The 19,679-nt window shown below is 38.9% G+C and overlaps 3 protein-coding genes across 10 annotated transcripts; all 3 read left to right on the top strand.

Moving 5' to 3' along the window:
• Positions 1-291: 291 nt before the first annotated feature.
• Positions 292-11,640, top strand: LOC116603584. 7 transcript variants are annotated; one of them, XM_048724509.1, is made up of 11 exons: positions 303-530; positions 1,142-1,217; positions 2,198-2,284; positions 2,949-3,133; positions 3,376-3,474; positions 4,382-6,224; positions 7,885-8,743; positions 10,579-10,869; positions 10,995-11,063; positions 11,139-11,228; positions 11,489-11,640. In XM_048724509.1, exons 7-11 carry the CDS (start codon positions 7,901-7,903, stop codon positions 11,537-11,539), a joined length of 1,344 nt encoding a protein of 447 aa, XP_048580466.1. In that variant the 5' UTR covers positions 303-530; positions 1,142-1,217; positions 2,198-2,284; positions 2,949-3,133; positions 3,376-3,474; positions 4,382-6,224; positions 7,885-7,900; the 3' UTR covers positions 11,540-11,640. The 7 variants fall into 7 exon arrangements, with proteins under 7 accessions (XP_048580468.1, XP_048580466.1, XP_048580464.1 ...); XM_048724507.1 differs by having other exon boundaries at positions 304-530; positions 1,142-1,221; XM_048724511.1 differs by lacking the exon at positions 1,142-1,217 and having other exon boundaries at positions 292-530; positions 3,016-3,133.
• A 349-nt stretch (positions 11,641-11,989) lies between these two features.
• On the top strand, positions 11,990-18,884 carry LOC5520070 (putative neutral sphingomyelinase). Of its 2 annotated transcripts, none has more exons than XM_032364968.2 (7): positions 11,990-12,504; positions 12,756-12,827; positions 16,408-16,484; positions 16,804-16,987; positions 17,195-17,502; positions 18,137-18,294; positions 18,394-18,884. In XM_032364968.2, the coding sequence occupies exons 1-7, from the start codon at positions 12,415-12,417 to the stop codon at positions 18,762-18,764; spliced, it is 1,260 nt and encodes a 419-aa protein (XP_032220859.2). In that variant the 5' UTR covers positions 11,990-12,414; the 3' UTR covers positions 18,765-18,884. The 2 variants fall into 2 exon arrangements, with proteins under 2 accessions (XP_032220859.2, XP_001639852.2); XM_001639802.3 differs by having other exon boundaries at positions 12,410-12,504; positions 12,731-12,827.
• LOC116603562 (tigger transposable element-derived protein 4) lies at positions 12,984-15,515 on the top strand. The gene has a single exon (XM_032364969.2). It carries the CDS (start codon positions 13,613-13,615, stop codon positions 14,582-14,584), a length of 972 nt encoding a protein of 323 aa, XP_032220860.2. The 5' UTR covers positions 12,984-13,612; the 3' UTR covers positions 14,585-15,515.
• Positions 18,885-19,679: the final 795 nt, after the last annotated feature.

The raw sequence follows: 19,679 nt of genomic DNA on the forward strand, positions 1-19,679 counted from the left end.
GATTTTGGCCCCAGCACCGCTATCTAGCGAACTGTACAACACAAAGGAACCTAAGGTACCTGCGCATTAATGGGGGCAATAACCAGGATCCCAGCCTTGTTTTAGTCGCTTACGCCACGCACAGCTCGCTTAGATTTAGACTGAAAATATCGGCGTCTTTTTCACGTTTCTGTCTCTTGGGAATTAGCGTATTGCTATAGTAGTGTGGTAATTTCGTCATCATGCACAGAACGCTTTGACCTAGGTATAATATATTGCCGACTTTAGCATTTTGTTCTCCTTTGTTTGGTCGCACACGTGCATATGACATGTTTTTTTTTTGTTGCCGCCTTTAGCAATTTTAGTTCTCCTGTGTTCAGTCGCGCACGTGCATATCTTTCGTGCTCAGAAACAAGATAAGTAAACTTAACAATGCTAAACGTGCTGAGGTAACCATTTATTTGACATGGGAAATATTATATTGCATAGAAAATACTCGCCGCAAAATATCCCATGGTCCCTTGCGTCTTTTTCCAAAATGGCGGCTGAAGGTGAGTCCACCACAGTAACACTGAAAATGGGGGTTGTCGCCCAGATCCGAAGCGGGAGGGTTCGTTCATCAGTTTAGCGGAGCTATTTTGTTCAGATACCTTGTCCTAACTCGCTGTGGTACTTTCAATTGTGTTAGCCTTCCTATTGAGTGGACTGGTTCTTCCGAACCCTTCCGCTGGCTATAACTTACTACTGGCCCGGGGGGGGGACTCCCATAATGACGGGGATGCTCGTAGGGAAGCCAATTTTTACCCCTAATACGTACCAACAAAAAAATAGGCTTTTAAACTACTTTTATGCTGCGGCTGACAAGTCATCAAGCACCTCCACCAGTTATTTTTACAAACGTACTGTCATTCTATCTTTAGCATAGTAGAACTCAAGAACTGGAACATGAAAATATATTGCTTTTCAATACTTTGTCAACATTCTATATTTAGCAATTGTAGAACTCACAACTGGAACAGGAAAATTTATTTTTAGCTTTTTTTTTAATATCTAAGTAGCAGCTTGTTCTGTCCCCTAAAAGGTACTGTGTCACAAAAAAATGCCAGTGCTTGAACTTGAACCCCCTAAAAGGTACCAAACCCATGATTTTTACCCCTGAAAGGTACTACAAGCATTCCCGTCATCTCGGTACAGGGAGTCCCCCCTAGGGGACAACGGGCCTGAAGAAAGGGATAGATGTAGGTAGGTTATGTACTTTATGCTATGCACTAGTCTGTTGATCCCCGGGGATGGATAAGAAATTTAATTTGAATGGTTGTAAAGTAGATGTATTTTCTCTGGGGACTAGAGCAGACAAATACATGTAATTCCATCATCCCTCTGTTCCTTGTTCAAAAGGACTCCTGAGCCATCAAGGAAATGTTTGATTGTACCACAATTTACCGTTCGTGGCAATCCTGTGCTTTATGAACAGTTTATAGTTCTTAACTTTATCAACAACAAACATAAGAGCTGGACAGATAAGAGAGTGTTCATTAATTACACCGAGGGGGGAGGAAGGGAAGATTTTTACCCAAGACATCTTAAAATTTCGAAGCCCCCCTTTCATTGTAAACATTTTTTGTCGGTGCTCCCCCCTCCCCTATAAAACCCCAAAAATTTTCTTTCTCTTTCCCTTAGAGGACCTTTTTTTTTGGAGGACTCCCTTTTGATAGTTAAAAATTTTCGACCCCCCCCCCCACCCTCAATATATTCCCTCCCCCCTCTGTGCATTTAATGAACACTCCCTAAAAGAAAGGAATAGTGACATCATAAAAAGTACTATGTGATAATTAAAACCACAAAGTTGTTACCTTTTTCACATTTGCTTTCACTATTTTGCTCATTCAGCTGCACATGTGAACATCCCAGGGCTTTCTTGTTAAGAACAAGAATTGCCTGATGAGGGCAGATGACCACCAATCTTGAAATTTCCCTACTCCCTAGAAAAAAACTTGTGCCGTAATATTTGCATAAGTGCCCTGGTAATTCCCCTATATATGTCCCCACTATCCTGGGGGTCGTTATGGGGAAAACATATGGCTAGTAGATTTCAAAGAGTTATGCAGGATATCACAAGAGTAGCTCAATAGACTCAATAGGGTCTGCTTGCATTATCATTAATTAATGAGTGATGAATGCAAGAAAAATAACAACTACTTTTTTTTGCTTGAATAAGAATTACCAGGCTTTGTCGACAACCTGAGGAGTTTTTACGAGGAGGAGTACAGTGGAGTCTACTACAGAAAGCTGTCTCCTTCTGATGGTAGGGCCGGAACCTACTTGAACCCAGCTTGTGAACAGGGCACATGTATAAGAGGATAGCCATCTTACCCCAATGTCGATTACACTACTTGTAGGCTTAGTGGCAGGCTTTTTGTATACCTCTTGCTTTTTTCCACAAATGACAATTATGGGAAATAGTTCTTAATTTTAAAAATTTTTGTTTTTTTTTTTACTTTTTAGCATCTATTTTCATTGCTATATTAGTCATTATGATTGCCCTTTCTTAGGGTTACTGTGGAGGCATTGGCGGTAGCTAGGGGTTGCCCCTAATCAACTAACATCAAAATACAGTATTATACATTTTCCTTAAGTTATCTAAGACTGCCCCCTAACCCTCCCCCCCCCCTTCAGCAAATCCTGGCTGTCCACCCTTCCCCATAAAGGATACATATGAGAATATTAGACATGCTGCCATGCTCAAGTACTAGTGAAATATGAGGGTAGAGAGTCCCATTTCTTCGGACTGAAATTTTAGTGGGAGGGGTATGGGATATAAAATATCCACAAATTTACTGTCATTTGTTGCCATGAATTGGGATGTGTCCATATAGCTCCACCTCCCTCCACCATTAGACATGCATTGCATCCACCAATAGATTGCTTACCACCCTTTTCATGTATGTGGGTGTGGGTGTGTTTTTTAGATCTAGAATCTAAATCAAAAAAAGCATTTGATGATTTTCTGAAGTCCCACCAAAACACCTACCCTAGAGAAAGGACCAAGTACTTTGCAGAATGGGAGAAAGTATACAGTTCTACTGGCCCCTTTAACACAGAAGGTGACATTACTAGCCTGCTTAACCAGCTGAAAAATCCAACAAATTTCCAGGTTTGTCCTATCTACTACTTAATTTTGTAAGGGAACTTCCCCTGCCTCTTTGGCACCACTTTTATATGCTTAGGATTAAATGTAATATATGGATGTAAATGTGTAATATGATTCTCACTTATTAATTGACTAATTTTTTAAAGACTTTGCACTATTATCCACTAGCCTTTGCAAAACTATAATACTGGCTGTGTACATCATGACTTTTCTTGCCCTTTTTTCTAAGTATACTGTTTTTGTAGGCTGCCTTACAAATGGAACAGCTTCTTGTGAATAGAGATGATGCAACAGAGGCTGAAGCAGCTTTCAAAAGTGCATTTGCATCACAGGACAACAAAATGGTAAACTTTCCCGTGTTATTATAAAAAAAGGCTTATTTCTATGGGATTATGACACAGAGTGAACTATATTTGAAGAATATCAATGTTTCTGAGAAAACATAACAAAAAGATATTCTCTGTGGCACCTGGATGGGTATGAGGAAAGTCAAAGTAGTATAGAGGCATGAAGTTTTTTCCTATTCTAATATAGCAATTAAAACATCACCGTAAATGATCTAATAAATTTCGATGGTCCAAGGGGGGGGGGGCGTTCAATAGGAAGGAGGTGTTTACAAATTATAACAATATAACAAACCCAAGTGCAGTGGGGTTCTATTCTCAGTCATGATCAAGTTAAGTTATAGCCTGCATGGCAAGCTTTTCTTGACATTGAGCAAGTCTCACCTAGTAGAAGCCAGGCTCAGATTAAGCAAGAAGGCAATTAAATTTGTTTTCATATTCCTATGTCATTTGTCTTAAGCTAGGAGGAGGTTGGGGTGGCATTAAATGCAGGGGTGTGTTTACTAGAGAGGGACGTTCAATACAAACTTGTAAGCTTAGGGGGATGCATTTATTAGATAGGGGGCGTTTATTAGATCATTTACAGTAGGTATGATTCACATTATTATAAAAAGGCTAAAAAAATCCATTATCATCAAGAATTGAAAGCTTGATTAATGATGGCAGATCATTTGTGTATGAATAATAATTTTCCCTTACTAAATAAAAAGTAAATATAGCAATACTAGTTCAACAGTTGCATATTAGAGATATCCTTTAAGGTGGAACCAGTGTAAAAAATAATTATGATGGGGGAGGGTTAGGCCAATGCATCTTGAAAAAACAACAGAGATACCAGAGGCAACCCTTGTCTAGGCGTATGTTTGAAAATATTGTTTGTTTGCTTTTTGTTTTTTTTTTATTTAAGGTGGAGCAATATTATCTTGGAGATGATGACATTATTCATGGTGTAATGGTTTCAGCAATGAGGAAAGATAACACAGCAGTGTTCTTGGTCTTACTCATGGACTAGCTATCTCCTGTGGCATAATAAAAGAAGCTGTTGTGCGCACAGAATACTGTCCAAAAGAGAAAAACTTCCTGTGTGTGGCTGGTCATAACAATTAATTGAATTCAGAAACCCTCCATATCCAAAGGACAAAGTGGATGAGGAATAGGCATGTAATGATAATGCAATGTTACAGTAGAAAACAGTTTGTAATAATGCTATTTGTGAAAAAATATATATACAGTCGATTGAGAAAACGCCGTGGTCAACAGGCGCCTAGCTGCATACAGTCGTTTAACAAAAGGTTGTCGTCAACGGGCTTTGCGACTACGCGACAAGCTCGCATGTAAGCATGGGTAAAAAACACTGAAGCGCCTAGCTGCATTTATTAGCCACTGCATAACTTCTGACTTAGACACGGTAGCGGTGTCTAATATTTGCAGCTAGGCGCTTCAGTGGTTTTTACCCATGCTTACATGCGGGCTTATCGCGTAGTTGCGAAGCAGGTTGACGACGACGTTATGTTAAAACGACTGTATAAAGCCGAACGGATTCCCTCGGTACCGTGAAAAGTGTCCGTTATAAAGAGGTTAAAATATCGGGACTTTGGATGGTGTCCGCTATATAGAGGGTGTCCGATCAATAGTGGTTTCCCGAAGGACCCAACGTCACCAGGAATTTCCGCCCTGCATCCTTGACGAAATACTGGAAACCTGCACCCAATGACAAAATCATTGATCCTTGATCAATCTCATACAATGATTGATGGCAAAATTGATTGCAAAAGTGCGGGCGAAGAGTGTTTTATTCTGTTTTTGTTTATTAGCAGATATTAGCGCTTGATAAATGTGCCACAATAAATTAAATAAAATACTGGTGAAACTTCCTGACTAAAATTGACTGTTATTCCAACCGCTTATTTGATCAGCAGCTTCGGTCTGGGATATTTACATCGCGCTACAAATTTGATGCAAATATGCTTGTAACGGTTACCAGTCTGTCCACTGGTCCAGGAACTCGTCTGTCCTACAAGTCTAAAATTCGTCGAGTACCATTTTTCGGTGAAATACTGTTAACGAGACTAAATAACAATTTTGAAATCATTAAGGGAGTGAAAAGCAAAATAGTTTGCCATCTATGCTATCTTGCCGGCTCTTATAGCCTTTATATTGACATAAAACAAGCGATGGATTCATGAGTGTCATTTTATATATACTTTTATTTTTGCTATTAGGTTGGGGATGACACTGTGAATGACGACTCCCACAATGATCATACCGATTACTCTTTTGTGTGTTGTGGGGCAACTCTATAACATAATATTGCCCTGAAGTGATCTATTCTACACGAATAAAGAAAATAATAGCGGGAACGGAAATAATAACGGTAAAGCAATTGGAATGCGACGCCTGTCATTACGAGAACAAATCTGAACACACCAGGTGGCACCCTCGATTTATTTTTTTAATAATTTATTTCAATGCGGTGTCATGCCCTATCCACAAAATTTATATGTAAACATTATGATTTTGAGGGTAATTGCTTTTAAGACCATCCATTCTCATTAACGTCGTGTAATCAAAATAGTGATCTAGCTGACTTTTTGTGAGTTCCCACATTGTTATTAACTCATAGCAATCTTATGGTAATTTGGATCTCCCGTCAGTAACATATATTGTACAGAATGTACGCATCCTTCACTTCATTGCGATAAATGCGCATTGGCGAAGCTGTTTGAGGACATTTCCAAGAGCTTTGTGCTGTAAGTTTTCCATGAGAAAGCCACTTTTTGAAAGCGTATAAATGGATGGTTACTTTTTAATATCGATGTGAAAAAGAAACCGTGAACAACCTCGTTTTCTTTAAGAGAAAAAGTTCGGCCTCAATGGTATGTCATCATTGCAGCTGCATACGCATTAAAGTACCTATTTTTTCACCATAAAAGTCCATGATACTAGAACTTTTTGGTAGAAGGTAGAAGCATATGTAACACATGTGAGCAATGTGAGCAAGGTTTTTGTTGTCAGCTTTTCAAAAAGAGATAAAGCAAGAAGCGCGCTCTGGTTACATGGTATTTTTGTTACCCATAAATAGTATTTAAAGCCGAACTCGTTCCATCCGAGACGTTGTTCGAGTGCTTCTGATGTCGATCGGAATTTGTATTATCAACTGAGTGATAATAGATTTCCTTTTGGAAACATCTGTTCCACAAAATAATCAAACCAATAAGAGTTCTTTAATAGTCATTATAATAATTTTAAGGGCATTGTTGTGCATTTTTACACGGGCTGAAATGAATATATCAGCAGGCTAAAATACATTTTAGAATATATTTTAGCCCGCTTAAATAGTTTACTTACTTTTTTTAGTAAAAATATACTTCATAAAATTAGCTTTAAGCTTAAAGCTTTAAAGGACATTGTTTTGCATAAAATACATAATGCAAAGCAAAAACTTGGGAGTTTCTCATTTCGCTGCTATTTGCAAACGGTTTGCCTGAAAGCGAGGCTTGCACTGTAATATGAGCCTTCGATACTAATGTCCAGTGGGGACAGTGGAATTCAGAACCGGAAAATTTTGTTCTGCAAAGAGTTCTTCGCATGCGCATAGCACGCCGGCCGAAAGCGCTTTAAAGAAAGAACTAAAAGAAACCTTACCATAATGAAGCCTTTTTTAGTCCGATCCTTTTCTTCTACAGTGGAACCTGGATTTTACGATATGCCACGGGAGAAAGAAAATGTATCGTAAAATAGAGGTATCGTTGCAAAGGGGTCCTCGATTTTACGATATCAAGGAAAATCCATTAAAATATCGTTGTAGCGAGGTCGTGTTAGTAACTAGCTTTGACAAAATAATATTGTAACTGTATTCTGTGTAAGACTGCACTGTAAGTACAGTCTACCCTGGGTACCACAGCCTCTAGACTTCTCTCGTCCAGTGACGCTCAGCCAAAATGCCAGTCGCGACATTTTGGCTGAGCGTCACTGGACGAGAGAAGTTTGGAGGCTCTGGTACCCAGGGTAGACTGCACAGTTACTTTCTGTAAGGCTGTAATCTGTGTTTAACAAGATCTGTCAAGCCAAAAAGTCGATTAACTGTACTGTACGTGTGCGGAAATTTTCTCTTTTTATTGATAGACAGAATCAGTAATACCGTTGTATCGAGGTCAAAATTACGCTTGGGAGAACAGATTTGTATCTTAAAATCGAGAATATCGTTGTATCCAATATCGTAAGATCGAGGTAATTTCTTATACATTTCACTGTATTTCCGCCGGGAGAAAGGAACGTCATCGTAAAATCGAGGTTATCATAAAATCCAGGTTCTACTGTATATTATTAGAATATGATGCACGTATTATGGTTGATTTGGCCGTTACAATAACGTTCTATTTTAATCGTTAACCTTCTTTTCGATTCCAGCATAAACTGTTACAAAATGCTCGCGTTCTCCACCGATCAGGTCAGCGGCAACCTTCAAGAAGCAGCTCCCATGAGGTCCCTTTCTGTTCTACGCATACCTACCCACAGCCACGCTGAATCCGGGAAAGCTGATCAAGAAATAAGTCGTGAAAATTCCTTTTTCCAAATCCGTAAAGTGCTAAAACCACTGATTCTCTTAATGAAAATATTTGGTCTTATCCACGGAAACGTTTATACAGACACCGCATCTGATGATAAAAACTCGATCAGTCCTTCAGATGGAGACGACCCGCGTACCCCTCGCTATACACGGAAGGGTGTGATTATGAATATTTACTGCGTGCTTGTCGGTCTACTTCTATATGGTGCGTTTATAAGTTCTGTGAGCTTCACCATACAGGCCCGCGACTTCAGCACCATCTTAAACCTGCTTGTCCTAGACATTTGGACTTTGCTGTGTGCATCGCAACACACAATTTGCATGTTGACCATCTCAAAGCGAAATCAAGCCTCAAAGTTCTCGAAATTTGTCCGCGCTCTCGTTAGCGCAGACGTCCACAGCTTTCCTCCTTCAACGAAGCTCATGACAACAGTCATAGTTTCTTGTATAGTGATTGACCTTGTCAACACTATTATGGTTCTGCTGTTTTTATCTTTCCCTGATGAAAACATGAGGCGCAAATTCTTCGTGTTAATGTTTGGCCAAGGTAACCTCACCATGTCCAGTTCTGGAGGTTGGGCTCTAGCAGTCATCACATCTTCTGTACTGTTTACCAATGCTGCGTGGATTTATCCCGCTGGGATCTACATTGTAACGTGCTTATTGGTTGCTGAGAAATTCTCGTTCTTAACATCAAAGGTAAGTATCCCTTAGCGATTGTCACATATGATTGTTATCATATGTGTTGATTCACGCTGTGATGAAAACTTAGCTTGTTAATGCATATGTATATCCAATATAAATGCTTTCTTCCCCGATAAGGAAGCTTGGTCGCTTGATCAGTAAATTACTGTATTATGGTATTCAAGGTAGAACACTTGCATGGATTAAGTCATGGCTCACCAATAGAACACAAAGAGTCGTAGTGGACGGTGTTTCATCAAAACCAGTAGACGTAACATCAGGAGTGCCGCAAGGCACTGTACTTGGTCCATTGATGTTCCTCCTGTTTATTAATGACATGCAGGAGAACTTGGAATGCACTTTAAGGCTATTTGCTGATGATGCCCTGCTGTACCATCAAATTACACATGACGATGATACCCTAGTCTTGCAGAGGGACTTGGACAGAGTGGGGCTATGGGCCGAAAGATGGCAAATGGTTTTTAACCCTACCAAATGTTACAAAATGTCAGTCTACAGAAATAAATCACCAGTACTGAAAGATTATACTTTATATAATCAGAAACTCTCAGGTGTTAAACAGCATCCCTACCTGGGCGTTTTGCTGTCTGATGATTTACGGTGGAATTTTCAAGTAAACAAGATCGTAAACAAGGCTAACTCAACACTTGGATTCATAAAAAGGAACTTGTATTCATGTTCTGAGGTCACCAAGCGTGTAGCCTATGTTACACTTGTAAGGTCACATCTAAAATATGCAGCTGCTGTATGGGACCCTTATAGACAGGATCAAGTGGACAAGATTGAAGCAGTCCAGCGACGTGCGGTGAGATTCATAAAGCGGGATTACGACTGGAACTCTAGTGTTACAATAATGAGACAATCCCTTTCTTTGGATCTGCTGAGTGAGAGGAGAAAGGCTCACCGTGTAAAAATGTTTTATTTATCAGTAAATAATGGCATTGCATTGCCGATACCTAATTATTATCAACGTTCAATGCGTCATACTCGAAGTTATTCAAGTAATACATTTATACAGCCTAAGGCACGTCACGATTATTATTTATATAGTTTCTTTCTCAGAACAATCAAAGATTGGAACAATTTATCAATTGAACTTAGAGAAGAAAATAGTTATTCATCTTTTTGTAATAACGTAAACAAGTTCATCGCCTAATTTTTATTATCATGCTATTTTTATTGTTTAAGTATTATCTTATTTTATAATTTATTTTAATTTTTATTGTATATAGTAAGTCGACTGAATTTATGGATTACCTATTTATTATTAATTTATATTTAGATTTATATATTTAGATTTATATATATTTTGTCATCTTTTCTTGATACGAAAGTGTTGAAAAGTAATAAAGTAGAAGTAGAAGTAGAAGGACATACCCGGCGATCCTTGCAAGCGCCCCTCGAAGCCCCCTAGCGCAGAACCGCCGTTATTTATTTCTTCTAAAAAAAGCTCTTCGAGCATGTTAAATAGAGGGCCCGTCTCTTCCAGCTTCGATCTGAAATAAGGAATTGGTCCTTGGCTAAATACCGTATTTATTTTTCAGACGCCATCCCCGAATAAAATCCGCCCTCAGATAAACTCAGTACGTGCAAACATTATTTAAACGCCGGATGCGCTTCACGTACAGTGCGATTTCCATTTGTAAAATGCAGTAATGGGATTCGTCACCTGTTGGTCTAAGAGCTACGATTTGGCGTTCGCTGTTTGCACCAAAAAGTGTTTTTAATAGGTGTATAAACGATTAGAATAAACGCCGTCTAAACAAGTAAATACGGCAATGTTTTACTCGGTAATGACATTAATGGTCTCGTATCTTTGATCTACGAAGGCTGCACGTTGTACCGTCGAGAAGAATGGCTACATCAATATCTCCATTATTCGTCGCGAGCACCTCCGACTTTGCCACGCCCTTCAGGCTCTAGATGGCGTTCTTTCCCCATTAGCGCTCGTATCATACGGCTGTAACATCCCCCTGGTCTGCATTTTCCTCAACATCAGCATTGGCACTTTCGCCCAGAAGGTCGACCCATTTGAGCTGACTGCTTTGTTGTTTTGGAGCACGACTAATATAGCAAACACAGTACTATGTTCTTTGGCAGGAGCTCACGTTAATGCCAAGGTAAACCTTGTTTCTAATCAAAGGCGAGGGGGGGGACCGCTATCTACCAGTGCCAAGGTCACAAACGGACATATACAGACACGCATCCTTAGTTAATCGTCGTTTCTTGTTTGCTTGATCTTAAGGCTCACAGTCTGACCGACGTTGTGTATGACATCGACGTCAAAAGACTCGATGCTGATGAGAAGACGGAGGTATGGGTATGGATAATGCACAGGTCATACTTGCAGCACTCTCTGTGCCTTAATAGTGATCTGTTTAAACTCTAGTTGACGCTACTGCTGAATAAACTGATCACAGAGGTTATCAGCCCTACAATCGGCGGGATCGTCCCGATCACACGCGGGATGCTGTTGACAGTAAGTTGATGCAATAGAAACTAAAGGTCTTACTTTTTGCGGGAGCGTCCCGATCACACGCGGGATGCTACTGACAGTCTGCTATATCCAGGAGGAGAAGAGAGGCGAGGTACTCAGATATGTATGCAGGGATTGGTTAAAACAATGAGTATGAAAAAAAAACAATGAGTTGATTAAAACAAGAGTATATACCGCAATTACATTTTAGACCTGTTCACGTTCATCGATTATTTCTATTATTATCTATTATGTCTTTTCAGGTCTTTGGGACTGTGTTGGGGTACCTGACCATCCTCGTCCAGTTCAAGTAACATATTTTATAACTAAAAAAACAATGAGTATGATGGCTTCAATGCTGTAATGCGTGTGTAGAATACAGCCCACCTACAATCTCGACTATAAACAAAATGATTCAAAAAGAAAAACATAATATTAGTCAAAATGTAACAGTAATAGAGGGTAAGTGGGCAGGGCCGTGGCAGGCCTCGAAACATTGGGGGGGGGGGGGGGGCACAATAGAGAAACATTAAGAAAATATTGGGGGCACAGCCACGCCCCTACTGGTCATTTCCTTGTAATTTTTTTAAAATATCTGGGGGGAGACAGGTGCCCTTAGTGCCCACCCCCTGCTACGGTCCTGGTTAGATACAATAGAAATACCTTCTATTTGACGGACACTTTCCAACGTATTTAATTTTTTTTTCAGTCAATACAGTATGTACAGGGGGTGATAAGTATGAGCCCCTGGTATAAAAAAGCCTACTTTAGGCCATTAGACGTTTTTTTTGTTCCCGCGGGTTTGTACGTTATATGGTCTTAATGTTTTTTGCTTTTGTAAAATCTATAATCCTGTGTGACCATAAAAAATGCTGGAAATGTACCCTTCGTGTTACAGCTCGTCAGAGGCTGATTAACAAAGGAATCGCCTCATGAAAATAATACGATACGACGGATAAGGAAGCAAGGCAGCGGACGTTGGGCAGGCTGGCTTCTTATAGACAAATAGCTTTCTCTGTGTTCAAACTTATTTACTCCACGCAGAAAGCTTAGAATTCGATTTTTTACACAAAACTTAACCCTAGATAAACTAATAAATAGATAAAATGTGATTCAACCAGTTTTTATATTGGACTTATTGCGTACAGGAAGCCCAAAAACCGGGAGCTTTAGTTTTTCGTGGTGCATCATGGGTAGAGATAGTTGTAATCAAAATGGAGGACGATGCATTCGTTTCCGGGTACAAACAAAACCTCCGTGTTTTAACCTTAAACTGCTGGTAAGAAACACCTACAACTATTTGAATATATATATTTTATTTTATTATTTTTTGAAAATTTTGCCTAGACCATTTTTACCATTGTGAGAAGGGTGTCTGGATTGATTCTAATTTAAGCTTAACTTATATATCCACAATCTTTGACTTTATTCACATTTCCTCTTCAAATTTAATCTATTGTACATAGACATGTGTTTATTCAGAGGTGAATGTCATCTTCTTCCAGGGGAATTCCTTTTATCTCTAAACAGGTTAAGGAAAGATTTGAACACATCGCCAAGGAATTGTCTACTGGCAAGTACGATGTTGTAGCCTTACAAGAGGTAACGTGATACAGATTGTTACCACGAATTCATGCAAATAAACATTTATGAGTTATATATCTTTATTCTCTAATTCATGAAATAAACTTAGTTGTGATGTAAAAGTGTCCATCTGTGATGGTTTTTCTTCCCTAGAAGCTCAATTTTACAAGTTTAGAGTGATGAAACTTAATTCTGACTACCTGAGCTTCAGCACAATTTTTTGCTGGATTTTAAGCGAAACTAAAACACTGGAACTATACCTGAAACAAGTTTTTAAACAATCCGCTAACAAACCTGCAAGAAAAGACTTTTTGAACGTCAATTTTAGGTTTTTGTCGATGATCGGGACATAGCATCTGGTCAAATGGCATCCTTGGAATGTAATTTGCATAGACACCACACCACACCACAGCACCACTTCACCCTTGACCTCTTTTGTCCCTTCTCAACCCCTCTTCCAAATCGCAGGTCGCAAACGTCCACAGTCATGTACTCTCCTCACAATTTAAAAGTTAGATGTTATTTAGAAGTCGGTTTCTAGATTGGTGTGGGTCTACGCTGTCTATGCAAATTACATTTCAAGTACAGTAAAACCTGTCCAGTAAGACCACTTAATCCACTGACTGACAAAATCATTTCAAATCGATTTCTGGTTCATGACTGCTAGTGATCTCTAAAAGTGACCTCCCTGCTAAAAGTTACCTCCCATACGTATTAAAGTGACCTCCCTCTCTAAAGGTCACACGTGACCCTGAGCATGCTCGCGTCCTCAAGTCACCTTTGAGCCCTGCCTTTGAGTCAAGATGGCGAGTAAACAAGCTAGGATTGAGCTCTCACTGAAAAAAAAGGTTGAAGTTTTGAAGCTAGCAGCTGGTGGCGCGAGTCAACGAAAGCTTGCTGATCAGTTTAAAGTTAGTAAGACTCAAATATCGAACATCATTAAGAAAAAAAATGCAATTGAAGAGGCATTTGAGCAGAATTCAAACTCTGAGAAAAGACGCTTCGTATCTGCACCTAATGACCGCATCAATGACGCTATATGGGAATGGTTTACTAGATGTCAGGCAATGAACATCCCGGTTGCAAGCCCAATGATACAAGCAAGAGCCCTGAAATATGCTGAAATGTTTGGAATCGGTGACTTTAAAGCATCCAATGGATGGCTGGAATCATTTAAGCGTCGCAAAAACATTCACTGTAGTGTTTTATCGGGAGAAAGCAGCAGTGTTCCTACCGAGACAGTCGATGAGTGGCAGTCAAGACTTGAAGCTTTGTGCGAGGGATACCGTGCAGCAGACATTTTTAACATGGATGAAACAGGGATGTTCTATCGCGCACTACCAGATCGATCTCTTGTTGTTCGTGGCGCTGACTGTCATGGTGGTAAACACTTAAAAGAGCGACTGACAGCTGTATTAACGTACAATATGACAGGAGAATTCACAAAGACTTGGATTATAGGAAAGTCTGAAAATCCTAGATGTTTCAAGAATCTTGATAAAAACTCACTCCCTGTGGTATACAAGTACAATGGAAAAGCTTGGATGACATCCCCTCTTTATACTGAGTACATTCTTGATTTAGATCGACAGATGAGGTTACAAAATAGGAAGATTCTGTTGTTTGAGGACAATGCTCCATCACATGTGAAGGATATAGAATTGACAAACATCAAAGTTGTATTTTATCCTCCCAACACATCAGGGAATTATCAAGAACTTGAAAGCATTCTATCGCAAGAAATTGCTAGAAAAAGTTGTCTCAGCTATCAATGAAGCTGAATTTCCTGATGCCTGCTCTGTTGCTCGTAAGGTAGATATGCTTGATTGCTGCATGTGGATTGCTTGGGCTGTACGTCAAATAAAGCCTGAGACAGTTACCAACTGTTTTACACACGCAGGGTGGTCCAAGATGCTCAAAATGCTGCCGAACCCGATCTTCAACACTTAATTGAAACAGTTGCAACTGGCTTGAACATAACTGGGCCATTAACTGATGACGATTTTGTTCACCATGATGGCCAGGTGCCAACTGAGGACGATCATAATGAAAACTGGGTACCTGAGGTTATTCAGGAACATGTTTTGCGTAAAGACAGTGTATCAGAAACCGCAGATGATGACGAGGAGTGTAATGAAACCAGCGATGGCAGTGGGTCACTTGAACCTATGTCAGTGATTAAAGACACAAAAACTGCACTATATTGGGCCCAGCAGTTAAAACTGTTTTCTCTAGAGAAGAATATGACTGGAATCTTTCCCATATCTTCTGAACTTGAGGACAATTTAACATCTGAATTAGTGAAAGCGAAATTTGTCAAGCAGAAGAACATTACTGATTTTTTCAAATCAACAGTACATGTAGATAAAACCTCAGCGAGTACAGCTGTAAGCTCCTGCAGTGTGGGTGATGTTTTTTCGTCCACAGAAAATGGAGTGTGAACCCCCTTTAGATCCACCCATGAAAGCAGCAAGTATTGCTTCTAGTATGACTAGAGCTGAAGCAGATGTACATGTAAATCCTCTAGATCCGCCCATCAAACCACCGAATGTTACATCTAGTTTCAGTATGATCAGTATCATCTAGTTTCAGAGGCTGCGACAGGGTAAATCATACCCTGTTCTAGAAAAGTATGCCTAAATATGATTTCACAGGTTGTCCATGTCTAACTTTAAGATCGAAATAAACCTTGAATATGCAATTACAGTTTTTGTATTTTCGTTAAAATTGAAAATTGGAGAAAAATGGTCAGCAGGTGAACCTCTCTACTAAGACCACCTGTCTATTAAGACCACCTAAGCCCGGTCCCTTGGGTGGTCTTAATAGACAGGTTTTACTGTATGCCATTTGACCAGCTGCTATGTCCCGATTATCAACAGAAAGCTAAAATTGATGTTTAAAAAAATCATTTCTCTCAGGTTTTTAGGCGGATTGCTTAAAAGCTTGATTCAGGGAGAGTTCCATCCCTCTCCCATCCTGTACTGGTGTCAGTGGTTTCACACTGCTTAAAGTACGTCAGAAAATTGCGCTGAAGCTGAGGTAGTCAGAATTAAGTTTCCAGCCTTGTCTCACTAACATACTTAGTATTGAAACAAAATAAAAGACAAACTACAGTAATTTTGCTCTAAACTCGTAAAATTGAGCTTCTATTGAAAAAAAAAACACCACAGGCAGATACATTTAATCCCAACTAAGTTCATTTCATGAACTAGAGAATGAAGATATAACTCATAGATGTTTATTTGCATGAATTTCGTATGTCCTTATTAGAAATCCTTCACTGACGCGGGTGGGAAGCCTGTGATCGCACTGTTTATAGTACAATGGCCTCAACATTGTTGATGTATGTAGTTTTTACATTTATAGATTGTGGTACATAATTGTTATATGGCCTGACTGTTGAACTGTTGATTTAAATTTAAAATCAACAGTAAAAAGCCTAAAATTATTAAATTCCTAATTTGGAGAAAAGAAGTAAGAAAAAGAGATTTTTTATGTGGCCTAGTAATATAATGTAATGATGTTTGAACAGAGGTGAAGAATACTACAGTTTTTATCTCAGGTAAATACAGTAATATTTTTTTGCATATTCTTGCAGGTTTGGAACAAGAGTGATTATGCTGTCATGTGTGACAAGCTATCCAGTACTTTGCCATACTCCCTATATTTCTACAGGTATTTTATGGCTTGAGTTGTACTGTCCTTAAAAAAGAGGACTTAAACGTGAGTTATAAATCTAGTTTTCTCATGTTAGAAGTGGTATGGTTATCAAGTAAATGTCTTATTGAGAGCAATAAGAATTCAAATGGGTTTTCTCAGGTCATCAGTTTCCTCTTATGATGGATTGTCTAATCAAGATGGCCCATGCAAGGGGAATGTACATGCATTATCAATTGCCTTTATCAATTTTCATTAATATTTATGAAATCCAAGGATTTCATATTGTTTTTCTGCAATAGCTCATCATTTGATCTAAATTATTTTCTTTTGCCAGTGGAGTTATTGGAAGTGGCATGTGTGTATTCTCGCGCTATCGAATCACAAATTCCTTCACCTATCGCTTCTCCTTGAATGGGTACCTGTATAAGCTGTGGCATGGTGACTGGTTGGCTGGGACATCGGCAGGATATTGTGTTATAGACCATCCAATTAAACCAATACATTTTTTTGTGTCTCATGTAAGTATTGAAAATGTAGTGTAGGCATGGTATCAATCCTTGATGTTTTGATTGACTTTACTTGGCGCTGGTTTTCTACCATTTGAAAACTGCTGCTGTGTATGAATTAGTTTTAAGGGGGAAAATATGTTATTTACCAGCCAAGTGTTGGTCTGTATCTTGAAATACTTGAGATCTCGGCCTTGAAAATACTGACATCTATTCCAGCTTCATGCAGAGTACAACCGCCAAGATGATGAATACCTAGCACACCGAGTAACCCAAGCTTATCAATTTGCTCAACTAATCGAGCTCATCACAAAACCGTCAGACTGTGTTATTGTTTGCGGAGACATGAATTCAGAGCCAACAGATTTGTGTTATCGAATCCTCTGTAACTTACCAGGCCTCACAGACACATGGCTAGAATGCAACAAAGAAGGTTACCATGGTAACACTTATGGTGTCAGTCATAATTCATTTGCTGGCTCAACATTCCAACAAGCAATACAGAAGGGACCCTCAGATGGGATAAGGTATGGAATACCCTTAGAAGTCCAGGGCCGCAACTAGTAGAGTGTAGGAAAGATATCTTTTAACTTTTAACCCCTTAACAAACACAAGGAATGACTGAGGTTTCCACAAAGGGTTACTTGGATTATAAGCATGATTGAGGGGTCTGGTATATTATTGGGGGCCAAAAACTTTTTTTTTTTTTTGTGTGTGGGGCGGGGAGAAGAGGGGATCAAAATTTTGGGTCTGGTGTTTTTTAGGGGGGGGATTGCAAGTGTCTATCGATGTTGTATTATATTTATTTATTTATTCATTTATTCATTTATTCATTTATTCATTTATTCATTTATTCATTTATTCATTTATTCATTTATTCATTTATTCATTTATTCATTTATTCATTTATTCATTTATTCATTTATTCATTTATTCATTTATTCATTTATTCATTTATTCATTTATTCATTTATTCATTTATTTATTTATTTATTTAGTGTTCTTCTCTCCTCTTTTGCATAATTGGCAGGTTTTTTTGCTTTTCTTTCCTGAAGGGTCTCGTTGTCAGGCTACAATCCACCAGGAAACTTAATGCAATCCTTTCTCACTAGTTTTCTATCAATTTTGCATGTCTGATGTGTTTTTGGCTCTTGATTCTAGGATAGATTACATCTTCTATCGTGGTGACAGATCTAACATGGAGTTGCTGGATTGCCATGTAACAATGAGCCGTATTCCAGGGGAGGAGATCTCCTATTCAGACCATGAAGGAGTTCTTGCAACATTTTGTTTGAAAAATGACAAGGTGCTTGAAAAAGGTTTGTAATCAAAAAGCTTATTTTCTTGGTTTACACAATTTTGAAAAATCATTGTCTTGAAAGAGGATGATTCATAGGGTACACAACCTCTTTTTGCAGGTCAAGAAAAAGTTCAACAAATCGAAAGTAAATGCCCAACCGAGACCAACCAAGACAAATTCAGAGAAACCCTGAAGGAAGTGTCCTCCATGATGTCAGTCAAGCTCTCCACCACTCCATACCATCGGCATGCAACTGCTCTGATCACTGCGCTGCTCATGTTTATCATCCTACCAATCTTTCTACCAGAAGGCAACTTGTTATTGTACAGTATGGGCACATGTCTAGGTGTGGGTTTGTATATTGCACGGATCCTGTGCAGTATGCTGGTGACAGCCCTAGTGTTCTATGTTTTTCTAAATGACAGGGATGAGTATCACGCATATAAGGATGTGTATGAGGCTGTAAATATTAGACTTGTATCACTATAATATCATCATTATCTTTGTCATCATCATCATGTTAATACATGATAGAGATTCTGAAGATTGAGATTCTAATGAATGATCAAAATATTTAATTTAAAAAAAAAGACATTTTGAGATACAGTACTATTTGTGTTGTTGTTAGCAATGTCACATGCGATGTCAGGGGCGGATCCAGGAGGTCCATAAAGGAGGGGGCCGAAGCAAGGGTTTCAAGAAAGGGGGGGCGGATCCATTGCCCTTCCATGTATTTCCTTTGTTATTTTAAGCTGAACATATGAAAATAAGGGGGGTCCGGAACCACCCCTAGATCCGCCCATTTTTCCCATAAACTTTTCATCAATTCTTCACTTCACAATCCAAAGTTTCCGTCCAAAAAAAGTGCAATCATTTTACAAACCCTCAATGACTTATTGCACAAAAAGGATTATCATCAATTAAACTGTGCGGTGCACCCTTACATGGCCACAGTTTTGTAAGAAGACCAATTTTAATAAATAAGAATATGCAAGAAGCTTATGCTATCTGATTGACAAAGTGACAGCGTGACAGAGAAGTGTTTCCATGCACACATCAGAGCACGGTGTAATCCCCCTAGTTCAAAATTTTTTTTAATATCATACATCTCACTCTCAAGCTCTCTTTAATTCTCTTTATTTTTCCCCTCTGGAATGTGCTATAAGTTGTGTCAAAATATTTGCTTTTTCATTTTGGTTTCTAAAATTTGCCTTGCTAATTGTATTTTTTTTATTTCTAAATTTTGATTTTTTTTTGCTTTTCGCGCCAAAGAAGCGATTTGTTCGAAAATGTGAACAAGGAAAGTGTGATTAAAAAACAAGCTCGTGCAAACATTGAACCAAATTTACAACCCCGCACGAAAACCCACGTACAGTAAACATACAGCAATTCTGCTCGGGCTGC

The sequence above is a fragment of the Nematostella vectensis genome, chromosome 3 (assembly GCF_932526225.1).
Source record: "Nematostella vectensis chromosome 3, jaNemVect1.1, whole genome shotgun sequence".
Classification (NCBI taxonomy): Eukaryota; Metazoa; Cnidaria; class Anthozoa; order Actiniaria; family Edwardsiidae; genus Nematostella; species Nematostella vectensis.